General features: G+C 38.9%; 1 protein-coding gene across 8 annotated transcripts in view; it reads left to right on the top strand.

Annotated features, from left to right (window-relative positions):
• Window positions 1-71: 71 nt before the first annotated feature.
• The window catches only part of APAF1 (apoptotic peptidase activating factor 1), a 51,055-nt gene continuing 33,043 nt past the window's right edge, over window positions 72-18,083 (top strand). For 2 of the 8 annotated variants that reach the window (XM_044454759.1, XM_044454753.1), the window contains exons 1-11: window positions 75-455; window positions 1,948-2,128; window positions 3,377-3,566; window positions 6,031-6,228; window positions 7,314-7,488; window positions 11,472-11,584; window positions 13,529-13,660; window positions 15,236-15,474; window positions 15,943-16,110; window positions 16,937-17,068; window positions 17,615-17,728. In XM_044454759.1, coding sequence (XP_044310694.1) covers window positions 1,991-2,128; window positions 3,377-3,566; window positions 6,031-6,228; window positions 7,314-7,488; window positions 11,472-11,584; window positions 13,529-13,660; window positions 15,236-15,474; window positions 15,943-16,110; window positions 16,937-17,068; window positions 17,615-17,728 — 1,599 coding nt within the window. In that variant the 5' untranslated portion in view covers window positions 75-455; window positions 1,948-1,990. Of the gene's footprint in view, window positions 456-512; window positions 2,129-3,376; window positions 3,567-6,030; window positions 6,229-7,313; window positions 7,489-11,471; window positions 11,585-13,528; window positions 13,661-15,235; window positions 15,475-15,942; window positions 16,111-16,936; window positions 17,069-17,614; window positions 17,729-18,083 lie in introns of those variants that run through there. The other 6 variants (XM_044454756.1, XM_044454761.1, XM_044454758.1 and 3 more) reach the window with 6 other exon arrangements.

Below are 18,083 nucleotides of genomic sequence, written 5' to 3'. Positions count from 1 at the left end.
CGAGCGCGGCAATGAAAATTATTTTTAATAACCGCTCCTGGTGGAGGCGCGTGCGCGCACTCCCTCTCACGCGCCTCCCTGTTCTCTTCCAGGCAAGACAATGAGCTCGGGCTTGGGCGCGAGGCTCCGGCTTTGTTCCTTGTGAGCCTTGTGGCTGCTTGAGAGGCGGCAGTTGAAGGGGCTTGTCCAGACTTCTCCCGCCGTAGCGCCGTCCTTCCGCGACTGCGGTGGGGACTCGCCCGATTGGCGCGCCCCGCCCCACTTGCTCTTTGCTTCGCCTTGCCCCGAGGAGGAAGTGGCCGCTCGTTCTTGGAGAACCGAAGCGGGGGGCGAAAGCTGAAGTCGCTTGTCAGAACTGCTCCTCTCCTACCTCCCTCCTTCCCTCGGCGCGCGCCACTTGTTCCTCGGTAGCGGAGGGGAGGGGAGGCGGCAGGGGCATATAAACTGAAGACAAGGTAAGCGGGAGATAATCCATTTGTGGGGCTTCTGCAGAAGGGGAGAGGGAACCGGTGCAGGGGGGGGGGAATGAGAAGCCGTGTGGAGCAGTCTGTGGGAGGGTTTGCGGTTTGGGGCACGTTTGGAGACTAGCAGCGATGCATCTTCATCCCCGAAGTGTTGGGCAGCGATTCCGTACTCGCGTATTTCTTTTCATGTTGTTGAAGGGATCCTGCCTCCTGTCTCCCCACTCCTCGAAAGTCCGCTTGTGCATTTTGGGGAAAGCAAATGACAGTTTGGGATTGCGTTGGAGAATAGAGAGTAGCAGAGCTCTGTCCCTCTGTCCTCGTATAGATTACACACGGAGGTTGTCCCTACACCCACCCAACACTCAGTCGGGTGATCGGTTGCCTAAAAGGTTGGCATGCACGCAGGAACGCAGTCCTAGAAATAATAGAGTTGAATAGACAATCTCAGATCTGGCTTTTTATTGTCTTTTGTTCTGAATATTTTTGTTGATAAAGCAAAATTCAGAAATACACAAGCTCATCTGTAATGTCCACATCTTCCCTCTAGATGGCCTCTTAAAAAAAAAAACACCTCTGAGACATCCTGTTATGGTAATAGTGAAGTCTAACCCTTGCATGAGTACTTTGCATGTTTTGCTTGTTTACACCTTAACACATTTTGCACGACTCAGAATATCTGTTATTGTTGTGAGTAGCATCTTTAATCTAGGAATGGCCTATTTTTTGCACCTGTGAGCACATTTGGCAATTTGAGAAATGGCAGTGTGGTCCAGAGGCATTAATGGGAAAGTATGGGAGCTGTTATAGGCCTTTGCTTTGCTTAGAAGCAAACCTAGAAGCTTGTAAGCAACTTTTACATTTTAAAAAATTAAGCAGGTTCAGTTAATATATGCAACAAGATAGAGCCCACTTAGAGCCCAAGTGTGGGCTAATGTAGTGGCATATACGCTGAAGCCATAAATAAAGATTTTAAGTTTTTTTGTAAGTTTGCACCTAAATGAAACAAATATAGAAGTACTGAAATTGCTACATATTAACAACATTTTATAGTTTCCAGTGCCAAAGAACCCAAAGGTTATAATTAATTAAGTTATCTGATTGTTTCTTTATCTTGTTATATTCGGTATCCTATGTAGAACAGGACATTGTAAGCATCCGTGAATCCCTAAGCACTGAATAATTTTCAAACTATCTACATAATGATGTTTCCAGAGTGAGTTGCAGGTTGAAATACTGATAAGTATTATCTATAATAAGAGTCCATATCATTGTGTTATTTTTCAGTCTCATTATTTTTTGACATAACATGGGCATTTTTATATGCTTTAAGGCAGGAGATTTGTTGGCACTCCAGATCTTTTCGTACTAACTGAACATAGCCTATAATCAATGGTGAGGGATGATGGGAGTTGTAATCTGGGCTATTTAGAGGGACAATCCAATGGTAATTAGAAATTGACTAAGTGTTCAGTATCTTGGATAGCTCATGTCATCATTTGGCAAGGAGAGAGCAAGTTGGAAAGAAAATGGATGTGAAGGCTCGAAATCACTTGCTTTGGAATTGCGAAGCTTTGGAAAGAGATATAAAGACTTCTTATATAATGGATCATATGGTTGGAGATGAAGCATTAACATTATCGGAAGAGGAGCAAGTAAGGGCCCAGGTAAGCTATTTGCGGGGTTTGTCTTTTGGTTTATGTATTTAAACATTTTACAGCCTACCAGTAGTCCAGTAAATTCAAGGTGAGGTTCTGGCAGAAGGAACATAGTGCAGTGGACCAAGGGTGCTGTGCTGCAACAAACACTCTTATACTGGCAATTGCCATCTTTGTCAGATGAAAAATATAATAGTGTGCAAACCAGTATTCAGAACTGAGAGTCTGGCAAAAGAGAGATGAGGAAGGCTTAGAAGTAAATTTCCTAGAACTATTTTTGATATCACGGATGTGAGTGTAGCGCTAAAGCCCTTTGCAGACATTTGCCTGCTCCCATGTAAGACAAATGGTTGTATAGGATTTTTGTTAATGTTAAATGCTGAAGTCATAAACTGATTTGGAAATTTTTAATACCTAAGTGGTATGTGAATACTTTAAATAAATACAAATTAAACAGGCACGTGCATTGGATCCATATGACATTAGTTACACTTAGGTCCCACTGATTTCAATGTAACCTATTGTGACAACTTTTCACATTGACTTTTGTGAGTGCCAAGTGAAACTAACAGTGCTCAGTTTCATTTCTTCTCAGAAGTACTCCATCAATTCCCAAGTGTATAAAAATTGTTGCATTTTTCTGAATGCATCCTCATGTAATATGTTAATATCATTATATTTATGGGCACGTAGCAGAATAAACATGCATTGTTTACATCACAAATCCTGCTGTCTGCATTTTCTAGAAACTGAATCTCTTTTCTTTCCGAATTTCCATCTAAAAGTTTTTGGGTTGTACAGCTGCCTTCCTTTTGGTTGTGATTGTCCTAGACAAATATTTATGTATTGGTTTATAGTTAAGACTTTGTGGAGATTCGTTTAACATAGAGACAAATAAGGGCATGGTCTTCTGTGGGTATTCTATGGCGTGTATCTCATTGGAATAAGTGGGAATTAACTATCTCATTGGAATAAGTGGGAATTAAGACATCTACATCTGTAGTCCTACATCTATTTAGCTAGAAGTAGGTCCCATTGAACTAATGGAATTTACTTTGTAATAGACATGCATAGCATTGGGTTATTTATAACCTGCTCTTATGTTGCTAGATAGATATGATAAGGCACACTCCAACCAAATTCAAACTTTCAGTGAGAACAATTAAACACATCCAAAAAGTCAGTGCAACCGAAAAGTGCTGAATTTTGGATAGATTACACCAAATCTGTGTTGCTCTTTTTTTTTCTTTCCATTAGACTACACAAAGAGAACGAGCAGCAATGCTAATAAAAATAATTCTTGCCAAAGATAATCATGCGTATATATCCTTTTATAATGCATTGCTTCATGAGGGGTACAAAGATCTTGCTGCACTTCTTCAGGATGGTATTCCCATTACTTCCCCTTACAATGGAAAAAGATCTGTGGAGGGAATAAACTCATATGGTCAGTATGACAAGCTACTTAATTCCTACGAACATGATGTGCGAAATGTTTAAAAAATAAGGACTCCAATTCTGAATCTACTTACCTGGGAATGAGTCAATGAGACTTAGTTATGATTTGACATGAATGGTATTTAACTGCAAGTTACCCTGTCAAAAATCTTCAAGTAATATTTAATTCTAATGGAACCTTCACTTCTGAGTGATTTATAAAACAGCTCTGTGACTCCTAAGCAGCATCTTGGGTGCCATAGAATGCTGAGAATGGCATCTGCATGTATAGACCAATCTAGTTTAGCACAGATAAAGGAAAATCCACAGTGGATGCAGTCAAAATTTGGCATGTATTTACAGTTGGATATATATGGATGCAGTGAGGACAGCAAAGAAACAGTATGTCACTGCCTCTATTCAGTCTTCCCTTTGCCTTCCAGTAGAGGTTTTCAGGGTTGTCCAGGGCTTATTACATTCATACCCAAAGGACATCTCAGAATCACAAAAAGCCCACTATAACTTACTTCCTGGACACTTCCAGGAAAAAAATATCTTGAATCCTCCAGGACTTAAACTAAGAGTTCATGTTTTCCATTTATGGAACAGTTTCCCTGCTAAAGCCTGCCTAACACTAAAGTTGTTATCTTTTTGCCAACAGGTTAAGACAGCCCTTTAAGCTAAAGTCTTTAAAGATTAACTTGATTTAGCTATCCAGGGCCTTGAGGGGATGACCAATTCTAGGTGGTTTTTGTTCCATAGCATCATTTGTACTGTATGTTTAAGCAATTTTAAATTCATTTGAATGCTGCTGCTTTTAAAGAGTCTTGACTACTACACTTATACACATTTTATTTATTTATTTATTTATTTGGACAGCTTATATGCTGCCCCATTCTCATAAGCCTCGGAGCGGCTTCCAATCATAAATAAATAGAATCCATACAATGCATAAAATACTGGAGACGCCCTGGCAAAATTTTTAAAATCAATAAATAACATCAACAATTAAAATAATGTTTAAATAAAAAGGTCTTGGCCTGGCACCAAAAAGCAAATAATAACGGCGCCAGGCAGACCTCTCTGGGGAGTGCGTTCCATAAGTTGGGCACCACCGCAAAGAAAGCCCTCCTCCAGGTACTCACCCTCCTAATATCTTTCACGGAGGGTTCCCGGAGAAGGGCCTCTGCTGCCGATCTCAAGGGGTGAGAGGGCAAATATGAGTGCAAGCGCTCCTTTAGGTAACCAGGTCCCAAGCCATTAAGGGCTTTGTAGGTGATAACCAGCACCTTGAATTGGGCCCGGACTTCAATGGGGAGCCAGTGGAGCTGATGGAGGACTGCAGTCATGTGAACATAACACCCAGTCCCCGTCAGCAACCTGGCAGCTCTATTTTGCACCATCTGAAGTATCCGGACCGTCTTCAAGCGCAGCCCCATGTAGAGTGCATTACAGAAGTCTAATCGGGAAGTAACCAATGCGTGCGTCTCTGTCGTCAGGCAGTCATTCTCCAGGTAGGGACGCAGCTGATGGATCAGCCGAAGCTGAAGGAAAGCGCTCCTCGCCACCGCTGTCACCTGAGCTTCCAACGATAGCTCTGGGTCGAGGAGCACTCCCAAGCTGCGGACCCTGTCCTTAAGAGGGAGTGCAGTCCCATTCAGGACAAGGTCAAGTCCCCCACCCCGAAGCTTGACCAGCCTACTAACAGGACCTCTGTCTTGTCTGGATTGAGCTTCAGTTTATTGGCCCTCAACCAGTCCACTACCTCGGCCAGACACCGGTTCAGTACAGCCTCTGCCTCATCTGGATTAGTTGAAAAAGAGAGGTAGAGCTGGGTATCATCAGCGTACTGATGATTCCACAGCCCACACCTCCTGATGACCTCTCCCAGTGGTTTCATGTAGATGTTAAATAGCAGGGGGGACAAATTGGATCCCTGCGGAACTCCATGGCATAACTGCCATGGCGCAGAGCCATAGTCCCCCAGCACCACCTTCTGGAATCGGCCATTGAGATAGGAGCAGAACCACTGCAAAACAGTGCCTCCTACCCCCAATCCCGCTAGCCTATCCAGAAGGATACCATGGTCGATGGTATCGAAAGCCGCTGAGAGGTCCAGGAGGACCAACAGGGACGCACTCCCCCTGTCTTTCTCCCTGCACAGGTTATCGTACAGGGCGACCAAGGCAGATTCAGTACCATACCCAGGTCTGAAGCCAGACTGAAATGGGTCCAGATGATCAGTCTCATCCAAGAGTGCTTGGGCTTGTCCCACCACCACCCGCTCTAACACCTGTTGGTTATTTTACTCTTAACAGTAGCCTAAACAGAAAAATTATCACAGGGGTTCAGTTTATCTATTGGACCTGTTGTTATAGTACTAAGTAATATGTTAACATCAACAATTAGCTAACAATTAATCTTAAATTAATCTCTATTGCTTTTTGTTTCTGTTTTCTCTTTCTAAATTTAAGTTAAGACTGTCCTTTGTGAAGGTGGAGTCCCACAACGACCTGTAGTGTTTGTCACTCGCGAAGAACTAACAAAAAGAATACAACAGAAACTATACAAGTTACAAAGTGATCCAGGATGGGTTATTGTTTATGGGATGGCAGGCTGTGGAAAGTCTGTTTTGGCAGCAGAAGCACTGCGTGATAACAATCTTTTGAAAGGTGTTTGTAGTTACTTTCTAGTAATAATGTAGATATTAGTTTTAGTTCTGACAAATTACTACAAAGCATAGGTTGCCTCCAAAGTAGAACTAGAAATCCACTTCTGACCATAGTTTCCGATTTTGGTTTTGATTCAAACTGTGGTGTTTGGCAGGGATAGGCAACCTGGAGGGAACACTTAAGGATACAGACCTAAATCTGTTTAAACTGAAAAATGACCTACAGTTCCCAGCATACTCCACAGTTCTATTGAAACTCTGAGGACTGATCTATGTATTTTGTATTTGAAAGATGTAAAACATATGTCAGGTATTTATTCATATTTCTCTTGAGTCTAAACAGCCTATTCCTTCTAAAATAGCTGATTTTGTTTTAAGCATTTTTACCCCTCTCTTCAGTCAAAAATGCTTTCAGTGTGACTCATATAAGAAAAAATACATTTAGAAAGAGGTCAATCCTTCCTGCAGGTTTCAATCTAAAAACAGAGAAGAGACTCTCTAGTCCACAGTCTCTCTCCTCCTTCTCCTGTGCTTCAGTTAGGCTTTAGAAATCTTAGATTAGAGCCAGTACAGCAGTTTTTAAGTCTTATTGCTGCCTTCGGGAAAATAGAGGGAGGTGCTGCTGGGGAGATAATGGTTAACTTTCTGCAGCAGTATAGTGAGTCCTCAAAAATGGCCTCACTATACTGCAGTTAGAGCTTTGAAAAGCATCCATTTAGAAAAACTTAGAAAAAAGCCTATGTGTTGTATGGGGGACTTTGAAGGGGGCAGGTTTGACTAATTGTATGTGAGAATGCATGCATGTATTGGTTTGTTTATACAAAAGTGTTTGCAAAGGGGTACCCAAAAAGGTGCCTTAAAAGGATATATGGTCTTTGGCTCAAAAATGCTCTGTGCTTCTGTTCTAAAAGACGTGACACAAAACTAAAAGCAAATGCGTAGGGAATAGCAACACAAGGGAACTTAAGCATCAGTTCTTAGAATTTCCCATAGCTTTAGTGTTCTTCAGAATAATAAGGATACATTTCATTTTGTTTAGGCATACTGAATTATGCTCACTGTGATATTTTTATTTCTATTTGGCAGATTGCTTCCCAGGAGGAGTACATTGGGTTTCTGTTGGTAAACAAGACAAGGCAGGACTGCTAATGAAACTCCAAAATCTCTGTCTGAGATTAGATCAGGACTTACAGAGGCCACCACTTAATATTGAGGAAGCTAAAGATCGTCTTCGGTTACTGTTGTTGCGCAAATACTCAAGGTACTCTCAGTAATATTTGAGATAATTGCACTTGAAGTCAACTTGAAATGTTTCTTTTCAAGCTGTTGGATATGTTGTTTCTACTAAGTTCTCCATTGTGTGAAGGAAAGCCATCAGTGAATTGGATACATATGCAAGTTCACTGTCAATAATTTTCTCTTGCTGTTGACCTGTGTTTCTTTTACATAGTCATTAAGTGTACTTTTAGCCTGAACTACATTTAGAAAGAAGATAAGTGATATTTGGAAGACAAAGTTTTATAGACATATTCTGTCTTACATGTAGGTAAATTTCAGATTTCTTACTGCTGGTGAACCCTTTACAAATTTACTTACTTGCTGAAGATTCCTGGGTACTGCCTTGGTTCATGTGCAGCCTCGGACAGATTTGTTGCCGCCAACCCTTGTCCTGTACAAAGAAAGAATGCTCCCTAGAATGCACCCAGCTTGCCATTGCTGCTGTTAATGCTAGGGAAGCTTAGTAATGGTGGGCACACAGCTAGAAAGTTAGCACATTTCTCAGTGATTGTCCTCTAACAAGATCCTGAGGAATATTGTTTGAAAAGTTACCTACATGTACAGTTTCTAAGCAACTTCTGTCAAGATCTTTTTCATTGTCTTTACTCATTACAACAAGTTGGTGTCTGAGTTTGCTGTTTTTGTTTCCCTCCCCCTCCCTATCCCACTTTCCTTTGTGTCACGTTTTTAGATTGTACACTTTACAGCAGGAACTGTCTTGTGGGGCTGCCATTAGATAGTTCAAAAGATTCATGAGTTAGAAAGTCTAATCACATCATACTCATTTTGTGCTAGTTACATTGGTTGCCTTTTCATTTCCAACCCCAATTTAAGACCCAGTAGAAGGCTCTAAAATGTGGGACCAAGCCATTTGAAGCACTGTTTGCATTCCTATGTATGTCCTTGAGCCTTATGGTCAGCATCTGGGATCCTGGTTTTTTTCCCATCATAATAGCTGTTAGGTTGGCAAGTACCAGGGAAAGGCTTTCACTGTGGTAGCTCTGTGTTTCTAGAATATTCTCCCCAGGTAAATAAGCTTGGCTTCCTCCTCTTTTTATTCCAGTTGACTGTTCAATTATTTCAATGCTGTAACTGTTGCAGCTGGAACTGCTATTTTAAGTTTTGTTTTGTTTTTTTGCTGTGGTTCTTAGCTCAGTGTTCTATCTTCACTATTGATTATGCACCCTTGTCTCTGTGTGATCACATTTTAATATAGTATTGTGTTTGTACAATGTTATTATATGTTATTGATTATTGTAAACTACTTTGGAAAGATTATCTGTCCTCCATTAGATAACTAATACTGACCATAAGCTGCTCTAGGACTCTTTTCAGCTGAAGAATAAGGTTGCAATGACTTTAATAAATCAAAGACATGCAGAATAATTATGAAGAGCATAAGTGATAAATTCAGGTTCAGACTTTTTAGCTGTTCCATATATTCTTTAAAGTTTAATGTACCGTTAAAATGACAAGTGTCCTAACACTAATAGTTCCACTTCCATTTAAAATAGATTTCTTCACAGCCTTTTGATTGATTCCTTTTGTAAACTTACTGGCTGGACATGCTGCCTCCTTCCCTGGTACAGATGTGCTGATGTCCTCCATGTACTGGGCTACAGAGGGGAGGCAGTCTCTTATGTGAGTTCTGCACATGGGTAGACATGGATACAAGTACAGTGAGGGAAAGCGAGAGGTGGGTGTGCATGGATGTACTTTAACATTTGCACAGAGCAAGGCAGCAGTGGGGAGTTCTGCTTTAGTGCTACTCTAGAGCAACAGCTCACTCTAGTTGCTTTGCTGAGCAGCAAGAAAAAAAGGCAGCTGGCTGAGGCCACAGCCAGGGGCATAAGTGGTCCAGTGAGGGAGAGGCAGATGCCACAGGCAGCAGGAATGTCAGCTGTGAGAGCTGATGGGATACTAACTGCCATTAGGACGAAAAATGGAGGAGGGTGGAAACCACTCGTGCATGGAAACCACGTGCCTGTCTGAACCCAGGCCAAGGTACGATATCATGCCACATGGTAACCATGCAGCCTGATTTAGCATTATGTGTGAACACAGCCACCAAAAGTTTAGTCAGCATAAATTACCTAGAAAACATTATTTTATTTATAAAACTGCCACAGCTAATGGAATTGAGTACTAGTTTTGAATAAGTTAAATATGATATTAGATGAAGTTTGAATATATAAAGTGTAAATAGGAAAGATAGCATCAGTAATTTAAAGAGTTAAAGAATTGAACATATTTAAAAGGATGGGTTAAAATAATAGGGGTATAGAGGCAATAGGAAGTAGATATTCAAAGTTGGGTGGACCCATGCTTCTGCCACCTTTCTGTGAAGGTGGAGATACTGCTAGAATGATCGTATTCTAGGTGGAAAAGGGGGAAGGTAGTTTTTCCTGTAAGGGTAGGGTTTCTGGAGATGGGATTAAGATAATTTTTTCTTTGTTTGTTTTTTAGAGGGTTTTTTGTTTAAGTATATTTATGGGTGTGCACAAAGGACCAACAAGGATGGAGGGTGTGTTTTAAATTTGAAATGGTTAAAATTGTAAGAGTGTTATCTTTGGATGTTAAAGACTTGGGGATTGTGATTAAAAGGGGAAAAATCAAAGCTATAATAAAGAAGATGCTGTATTTTTGCAAGAGACACATCAAGGAAAAAGGAATGAGTTAAAGATACCATGGTTGAATATTTGTGAGAAAGCATATGGAAGTTCTAAGTCAAAGGGAGTGGCAATTGTATCAAAAATGCTTAAAATAAAGATGAAAAGGATAGATTTTTGATAATACAGGGTGAGTTGAGAGGAGAGAACTATATATTAATGTTTTTTCACTGAATTAAAATCAGATTATTTTCTTCCAAAAAGTGAATTGGAAGAAAAAGGGATTTTAATAATGACTGAGGATGTTAATTTGGTAATAGGTAAAGTGAAAGATAAATCGAATGCAATACAAAATATAACAGATAGAATGGAAAAAATGGAAAAATTAATAGAGATAGTGGAAGATTAATGATAGAGAAGGTAGTCAAGAAAGCTTGCTTTGGGATAAATGTAGGCGGTTGCAAGAGAGCTAAGCATTAAAGAAGCGTATAATTTAAGAAGACAGAATCAGACATGAAGATTCTGGAAGGACAAATAAAAGAATTGGAGAAAAAGTATATAGAAAATAGGGATATAAATATTTTAACAGTAATTCAAGCTAAAAGAATAGAATTGCAAAATATTGAAACTGAATAAATATAGAGAAAATATATTTAAAAAGGAAATATTTTGAATTTAGTAATAAGAATTTGAGATTATTGGCTAGAGCCACACAATAAAAAAACCTTAAAATTTAATTGGGTTAGTTAAAGATGAAAGTGGTAAAAAGATAACTCAGGGATATATTTTTAGATTTTTTTCTAAGTTTTCAGGCAATAAGATTTCATTGGATAAAATTAGATTATATAATAGAGAAGAAAGTATATAACTGTTAATGATAAGTTATCTTGCAGTATTAAGTGGAAAAAGGCTTGATAAGTAAAAACAGTTTTGAAAATATTTGAAGACTGTTCATTGAATATGTTTTAATAAAAGGAAAGGGGTATGAAGCATCAGAAGAGTCAATGCAATTCTGGAAGGAAAGTGGGGCAACCTGAATGATCTTAAATGAAGTGACTTGATTTGTTGGGCCTTATGGAGGTGGCATTGGTATTGCTGTATTATTTAATTATGCTTATTAGTAATGATTATGTTCATTGTTATATTAATTGTATTGTTTATGTAGTTTAATAAATTTTTTAAAAACTGTGACAGCTTAGTAACCTTCCCAGACAAGAATTAGCACCAGTACTTTCAAAAATTAAGTGTTCAGTTGTTTCTTAGCTTGTAAGCAACCTCTCAAAATAGATGTGCATACTGACTCCAAGTTTGTCTCCCCACCCCCTTTTTTTTTTGTTTTGTTTTTTTGGGGCAATAGGTCTCTCTTGGTGCTTGATGACATTTGGGATTCCTGGCTGTTAAAAGCCTTTGACAGTAATTTTCAAGTTCTTATCACCAGTAGGGACAGGAGCGTAACAGACTCTGTAACTGGTAAGGATGTGTGTGTCTGTTCCCACTTTCCCTGTTTTAGCTTATCTTATTTCATATTTCTCATGTATAGTACTTTACACATGAGCGTGATTTGTTTTTCCATTACTACTATGAATATTTCTTAATGCCAGTAGTGAGGTTGTCATTGTATAGGGAAGAAACATGAAAAATGGCCTTTAGGATCTGTTAAGTGTATTGGACAAAGAGATAGGAAGAAGACAGGACTTGAGTTGTTAACCATTTGCTTCTCGTTTAATGTGTGCTGGATAATCCAGATAATATATCTTACATATTTGAATTATAGATCACTGCAAATAGTGGGAAGTTGGTGGGAATGCTGAAGCATCTAAAGTTACTGTTTGATTTTCCTGTACCATTTGGCCTATAGTTTAAAGCATGGGTCCTCCAACTGCAGCCCACGGGCTGGATCTAGGCTGCCATGCTGGTTTATCCGGCCCGCCTCAGAGCTTTCGAACTCACTCTGAGAAAATTATCTCTGAGCAAGTCCAAAAGCTCTGAGCTGGCACAGGCATACTCAGAAAGGAGACGGGTGCAATTGCTAGCCCGCTCGTGCAGGGAAGATGGGTGCGATCGCGGTTGTGCTGGGAGGAGGGAGATGACCACGATCATGCTCAGGGGGGAGATGGCCATGATCACGCCCACCTTCCCTGCACAAGTGTGCCTGTGATCGCGCCAGTCTCCTCCAGGGAGCGTGCCCGCGATCATGCCATTCTCCCCCCAAGTGCACCCTTGATCGCGCCTGTCTCTTCCCCAGCACGATCATGCCCATCTTTGCCCCACAAGCACGATTACAGACATTATAGCCATGTCCCTTGAATATGGACATGCTCTTCTCCACCTCATCTTGGGCTTCTGCTGCAGCCCAAGCAAGCAGAGCAAACATTTTAAATTATTTTTTAATTTTTAATTATTTTAATTAATCTTAATTTTAAATATTTTTAAATTTATTTTAATTTTAATTAATTTTAATGTGCAGTGTGCATAGGAATTCATATTTTTTTCAAACTATAGTCCAGCCCCCCTACAGTCTGAGGGACAGTGAACTGGCCCCTGTTTAAAAAGTTTGAGGACCCCTGGTTTAAAGTAATACATGAATCAGGTAAAAGGTGCATATAGTAAAAATACAAATTGGAAAAAATGTGTTGGTGATATTAATAATAGTGAACCATTTTTCTTTTTTTAAAAAAGCAAAACAAAACTCTTTAATGGAAAACTTCTAATCATGACACCCACATTAGTAGAAGAAGTGAAACTTGTAAGATTCTGTGTAGATGCTACCTGATAGTTCGTTTTGGTTTCCTCATTTTGTGCATTATTTATGTTGCATTCATACCATCCGTGCAGGGACGCCATAGTGTCAAGACAGAATCTCAGTACATTAAGAGTATGTGAAAATAAGAGCATTTGTGGGTACCTGCTACTTGTAGTGTGATTATATAGTACTTTGTAGGCGTTTGTGTGACACTTCTGATATCAGTTGATTAATAAAAAGTAGAAGTATCTGGCCCATCTAGTGAAACGAGTGGTAAGAGAGTTTTTAAAAAGTCTCACTGGGGCACAGAACTCATTAAATCCTTCCTTGTAGCTCTTTGCACCAATCTTAGTGAGGAATAAGTACACCGGACCTGCAATTTTAAATGGTGGAGTAAACAAATCCATTTACTTTCTGTTGGTATGCATGAATCCTCATTATACAAACTGTTGCCTACATGGAGCCATGGATCAGGGAACCTGTATTTAAATGTAAAATTATACAGATTGTTTTAAATGGCTAGTGGCCATTTGGAGAGCTATAAGAAGATACAATACTGTTTAACCAACCCTGGTTAAAATTATGAAAAAAAATTAAGCACTACATAACTTCACAGTGTAATATGCATTAAATACACCCTTTCTAACTTTGAATTTTAATCCTGTGTGCAGGTAATAAATATGAAGTTCCTGTGGAAAGTGGACTAACACATGAAAAAGCACTTGAAATATTAGCCCTGTTTGTTAATATGGAAATAGTGGAGCTGCCAGAAAAAGCTCATAGTATTGTGAGAGAATGCAAAGGTAAGAAATTTCTTTTTAGTTTATGTTGCCCTGCTTAGCAAATATAACAAGAACTTTTAAACATATATCTGTACCAAATGCCAGTCTGAAATTTTAGTTTTTAAAAACTTTCACTTCTTGTAGAATAGAGATACAGCTTTTTTTCTTCAGTGTGACTGAGGGAGTTTTGGATTTCCACACCATTGTTTTCCTTGTTATTGCTGACTAGGAAAAGCCTGAGGCATCCCTTGCTAGTACTAGCACAAGAAAGCCCTTTCTGAGTGCATGTGAGGTATGTGCATGTAGGTGGTAATGTGAGTGTGTGTTTCATAGAATAGTAGAGTTGGAAGGGGGTGTAGAGGCCATCAAGTCCAACTCCCTACTGTTGCAGGACAGTTTGTTTTCACTGTTTTGAGTTTGCCCATGGATGTACATCCCCTGATACCTTGGCAGTTGCCCAGTGCAGCTCTTAGGCCAAAAAAGTTGTGCATCTCTGTACTAGACCCTAAGCAACTCATTTGAATTTTCCTATTTTTAAAAAAGTGACAAGGTTATACTTTCTTCAGAGCATTGTCTTAACTTTTTGTAATTCCTTTTACCCAGAATTGTTTTAATCTGTGCATTTAATCTGAGAGTTTAAAAATGAGAAATCTCTAATTCAGTGGCTGGTAAATGTGAGGAAAACACTATTCCCTCATCCTTTGTGCCCCCTCTGATAATTCCACCATATCTACCCCAGGATCTCACAGAGTTAAGTCTTGGTTCTTGTAGAATAGAGGGAGGAGCAACAGGTAGCAATCTAGAGATTTTGACCTGCAAGTTTTGTCAGCCCTAGCCAGCATAGAAAGTGTTAAGGCATTATGGGAGTTGAGGGCCAGAAAAATCGGAAGAACTGCAAGTTTTTTGTAGCATATTTTAAAAACTTTCCTGCACATATGACTTCCCTCAGCTCCTTTTTTATTGTATTCTATCTCTCCAAGGAATCAAAACAACAAAGAAAAGTTGCAATTGGACCTGGGGTAGGCTGCAACTTTTCACTCTGCATTTGTTAAAAGGACAGAAGAAAGACAGCACCCAATTCTGAAATGGGTATGAAAATTCTTAGAACAGGAACATAAGAAACTCCTATATTCTAAGTCAAACCATTGATCCATCTAGCTCCATGTCATCAACATTGATTGGTAATGGATCTCCATTGTTTCAGAGAAGAATTTTTTCTGCCCTGCCTGAAGGTGATGTGGATTGAACCTAGGAAATTCTATATGTAAAGCATGTGCTCTAGCTATTTGCTGTACCCATTCCCACTAACTACATATGGATTAGGTTTTAGTTGGAAAAAGGTGAACTAGTACTGTGAAGTCTTAGGAGTCCTAAAGTTTTTAAGCCACTTCTTGCTTCTTAAATGGCAAATGGTGCAAACATTTTTGTGAGTTGGGCAATGTTGGGATAATCTTTTATCCATGATGTTACCACTTTTATGATTTGTTCTCTTTTCAGAGAAATGTGAGGCTGTCTGTTTTTCTCAACAGCTACTTCAAAAAACACCTGGCTCCCCTTTCTGTTCAAATTTTTACTTAAATCTTTTCTCATATTTAGGTTCTCCTCTTGTAGTATCCTTGATAGGAGCATTATTACGAGACTTTCCCAATCGCTGGGAATACTACCTTAAGCAACTTCAGAATAAACAGTTTAAAAGGATAAAGAAATCATCTTCTTATGATTATGATGCTCTTGATGAAGCAATGTCTATAAGTGTTGAAATGTTGCCAGAAGATTTTAAAGATTATTACACAGATCTTTCTGTCCTTCAGAAGGATGTTAAAGTGCCTTCAAAGGTAAAATACATTTTCAAGTTGTCCTGATTTTAAGATATGATAGGAATTGTGACATGGTAATGAAGTAAGCAAACAAGGGGAGATTTGCAGAAATATGGATCTGAAAGACTGCACCCTTTCAAAGCTTTGTACAACAAATTTGATGCTTTAAATATAAGTTTCTTTAGGACTAGTACATCCTTAACTATATTTACTTCCAATCTCTCTTGCTTTCATCACATTTATGGCTTACCTGAAGGCTCTGGTATTGCTCCCCCCTCAGTGAATCAATCCAAGCTCAGAAGTAAGGGTGTTTCAAAAAGCACTTACATGTTCTCTTTCAGGATAGTTATAGATCACATTAGTTTCCTTCAGTTACATGTGGATTATATTGATTTACATTTTACTTGTTTGCTAAAGGGATTACCTTAGGGTAGGTAGTTGTATTTGCTACTTTTCACCAGTTCTTTGTTTCCAAATGCATTTTAGGTATTCTGTATTCTATGGGATATGGAGACTGAGGTAGCTGAAGACATACTACAGGAATTTGTTAACAAATCTCTTTTGTTTTGTGATCGGAATGGGAAATCATTCCTTTATTATTTGCATGATCTTCAGCTTGATTTTCTTACTGAGAAGAATCGCTGTCAGCTCCAAGTATGTATGCTTTTTAATTTCTAATGCTTTTAATGTTCTAATAATTAATCTATCAAAGGACAGAAACTGATTTATATAATATGCAAAATATATTCCTTGTACTACAGGTGGTTAGTGTCAATAGATGTATAACTTGTAGCTGAATATTCAACTTGTATGTGTTTTGCATAAGTGAGTCAGGCTCCCTGCTAACTGGAGAAGGGAGTGAGTGAAATTATTAGGCTTTGTTTGTATTTCTTATTGATTGCATATCTGTAGTGTCTTTTTGAAGCCAACCAAGGTGACTTAAAAGGATATAGCAGAAGCCCTCTGCTGCTGATCTGCTGAGATCAGCAGCAGAAGCCCTCCTCCGGGAACCCTCTGTGAAAGATATTAGGAGGCAGAGCACCCAGAAGAGGGCCTTCCCTGTGGTGGCGCCCCATCTATGGAATGGCGCCGTCATTGTATGTTTTTCAGCGCCAGGTTAAGACCTTTTTATTTCATCAATATTTTAATAAGTTTTAATATGGTATTTTAAATATATTTTTAACTGCAGCCAGATTGGGTTGATTTGTTTATGTTGTTGATACTTTGTTATAATTTATTTATATTGATATTTGTATTTTATTATGTAAGCCGTCCTGAAGCTTTTGCAATAGGGTGGCATATATATATAACAAATACATAAATATAAAAAAGCCGAGTTAGACGGATATATCTTGATCCCCTGAATGCAGAAAGAGTAGATGCTAGTTATAATTGAACAAGTAGATGACTAAACAAAGGAGAATTGAATATTGTAGATGAGGTTTTATATTATTTTAATAATTGTATTTATATTTGTTAGGCGCTGCATAAAAAAGTAGTTCATCAGTATAAGCAGTATTATAAGCAGAATATACCTTCTCCATCAGAAGAGGACTGCATGTACTGGTGTAATTTTCTGGCTTACCATATGGCAAGTGCCAGTATGCAAAATGTAAGTTTGCATTGCTGGCTTTGTATGTATTTGTATGTAACTGAAGACTGTTTTCTGGGATCTTGCTTCTTTTTTCACAAAGCATTGTAAAGAAGTTCAATTAAATAGAAAAAGCCTTTTGGTTTCTGTAATGAAATTGTTTCTATATGTTTTTTCCCTGTAAACTTCTTAAATGGAAAATGTCTCCTGCCATGACCCATTGCAGAAGCACCAGACAAGTATTCAAATGTTCTTTTAATGTGTGGGCACATGCTAAATTGAATAATAACAAGCTGTCTGGATTCTATACAATTTGGAGTAGCATACTAAGAAAAAGATTATTGATTAAGCTTCATGTGAGATTGAATCTGAAAAAACATTATTTAGTAAGTCATTTCATAAAGGTGGATAATGGAAGTGTGTGTAATGTTCCGTAGAGCACAATTGTATTATTTCCTAAGGCAGTTCTCATTTTGTGAAGGAATCTAGAAACATTGCAGTTGAAATTAGTTCATTTTTATCATAACTTGTATATGGTAATGTTTTCTTTATCTTTTCCTCTTGTAGGAACTCTGTGCTCTTATGTTTTCACTAGACTGGATTAAAACCAAAACAGAATTGGTAGGGCCTGCTCATTTGATTCATGAATATGTTGAATACAGTGAAATATTAGATCAAAAGGTATGGAATAATAAATGAACAATTATATTTAATATGATTTTTACTTCATTTCAGAGGAGTAGTAGATATAATGGAGTACCACAGGGCTCCATTCTATCCCCTCTGCTATTTAACATCTATATGAAACCGCTGGGAGAGGTCATCAGGAGGTGTGGGCTGCGGAATCATCAATACGCTGATGATACCCAGCTTTACCTCTCGTTTTCCACTAATCCAGGTGAGGCAGTGGCTGTGCTGAACCGGTGCTTGGCCGAGGTAAGGGAATGGATGAGGGCAAATAAACTGAAACTCAACCCAGACAAGACGGAGGTCCTGTTGGTTGGCGGATCGGGTTTCGGAGAGGGTGGATTTGACC

Source organism: Varanus komodoensis, unplaced genomic scaffold (assembly GCF_004798865.1).
Source record: "Varanus komodoensis strain SLA01 unplaced genomic scaffold, ASM479886v1 scaffold8, whole genome shotgun sequence".
Classification (NCBI taxonomy): domain Eukaryota; kingdom Metazoa; phylum Chordata; class Lepidosauria; order Squamata; family Varanidae; genus Varanus; species Varanus komodoensis.
This window is presented reverse-complemented; position numbering and strand designations above follow the sequence as displayed.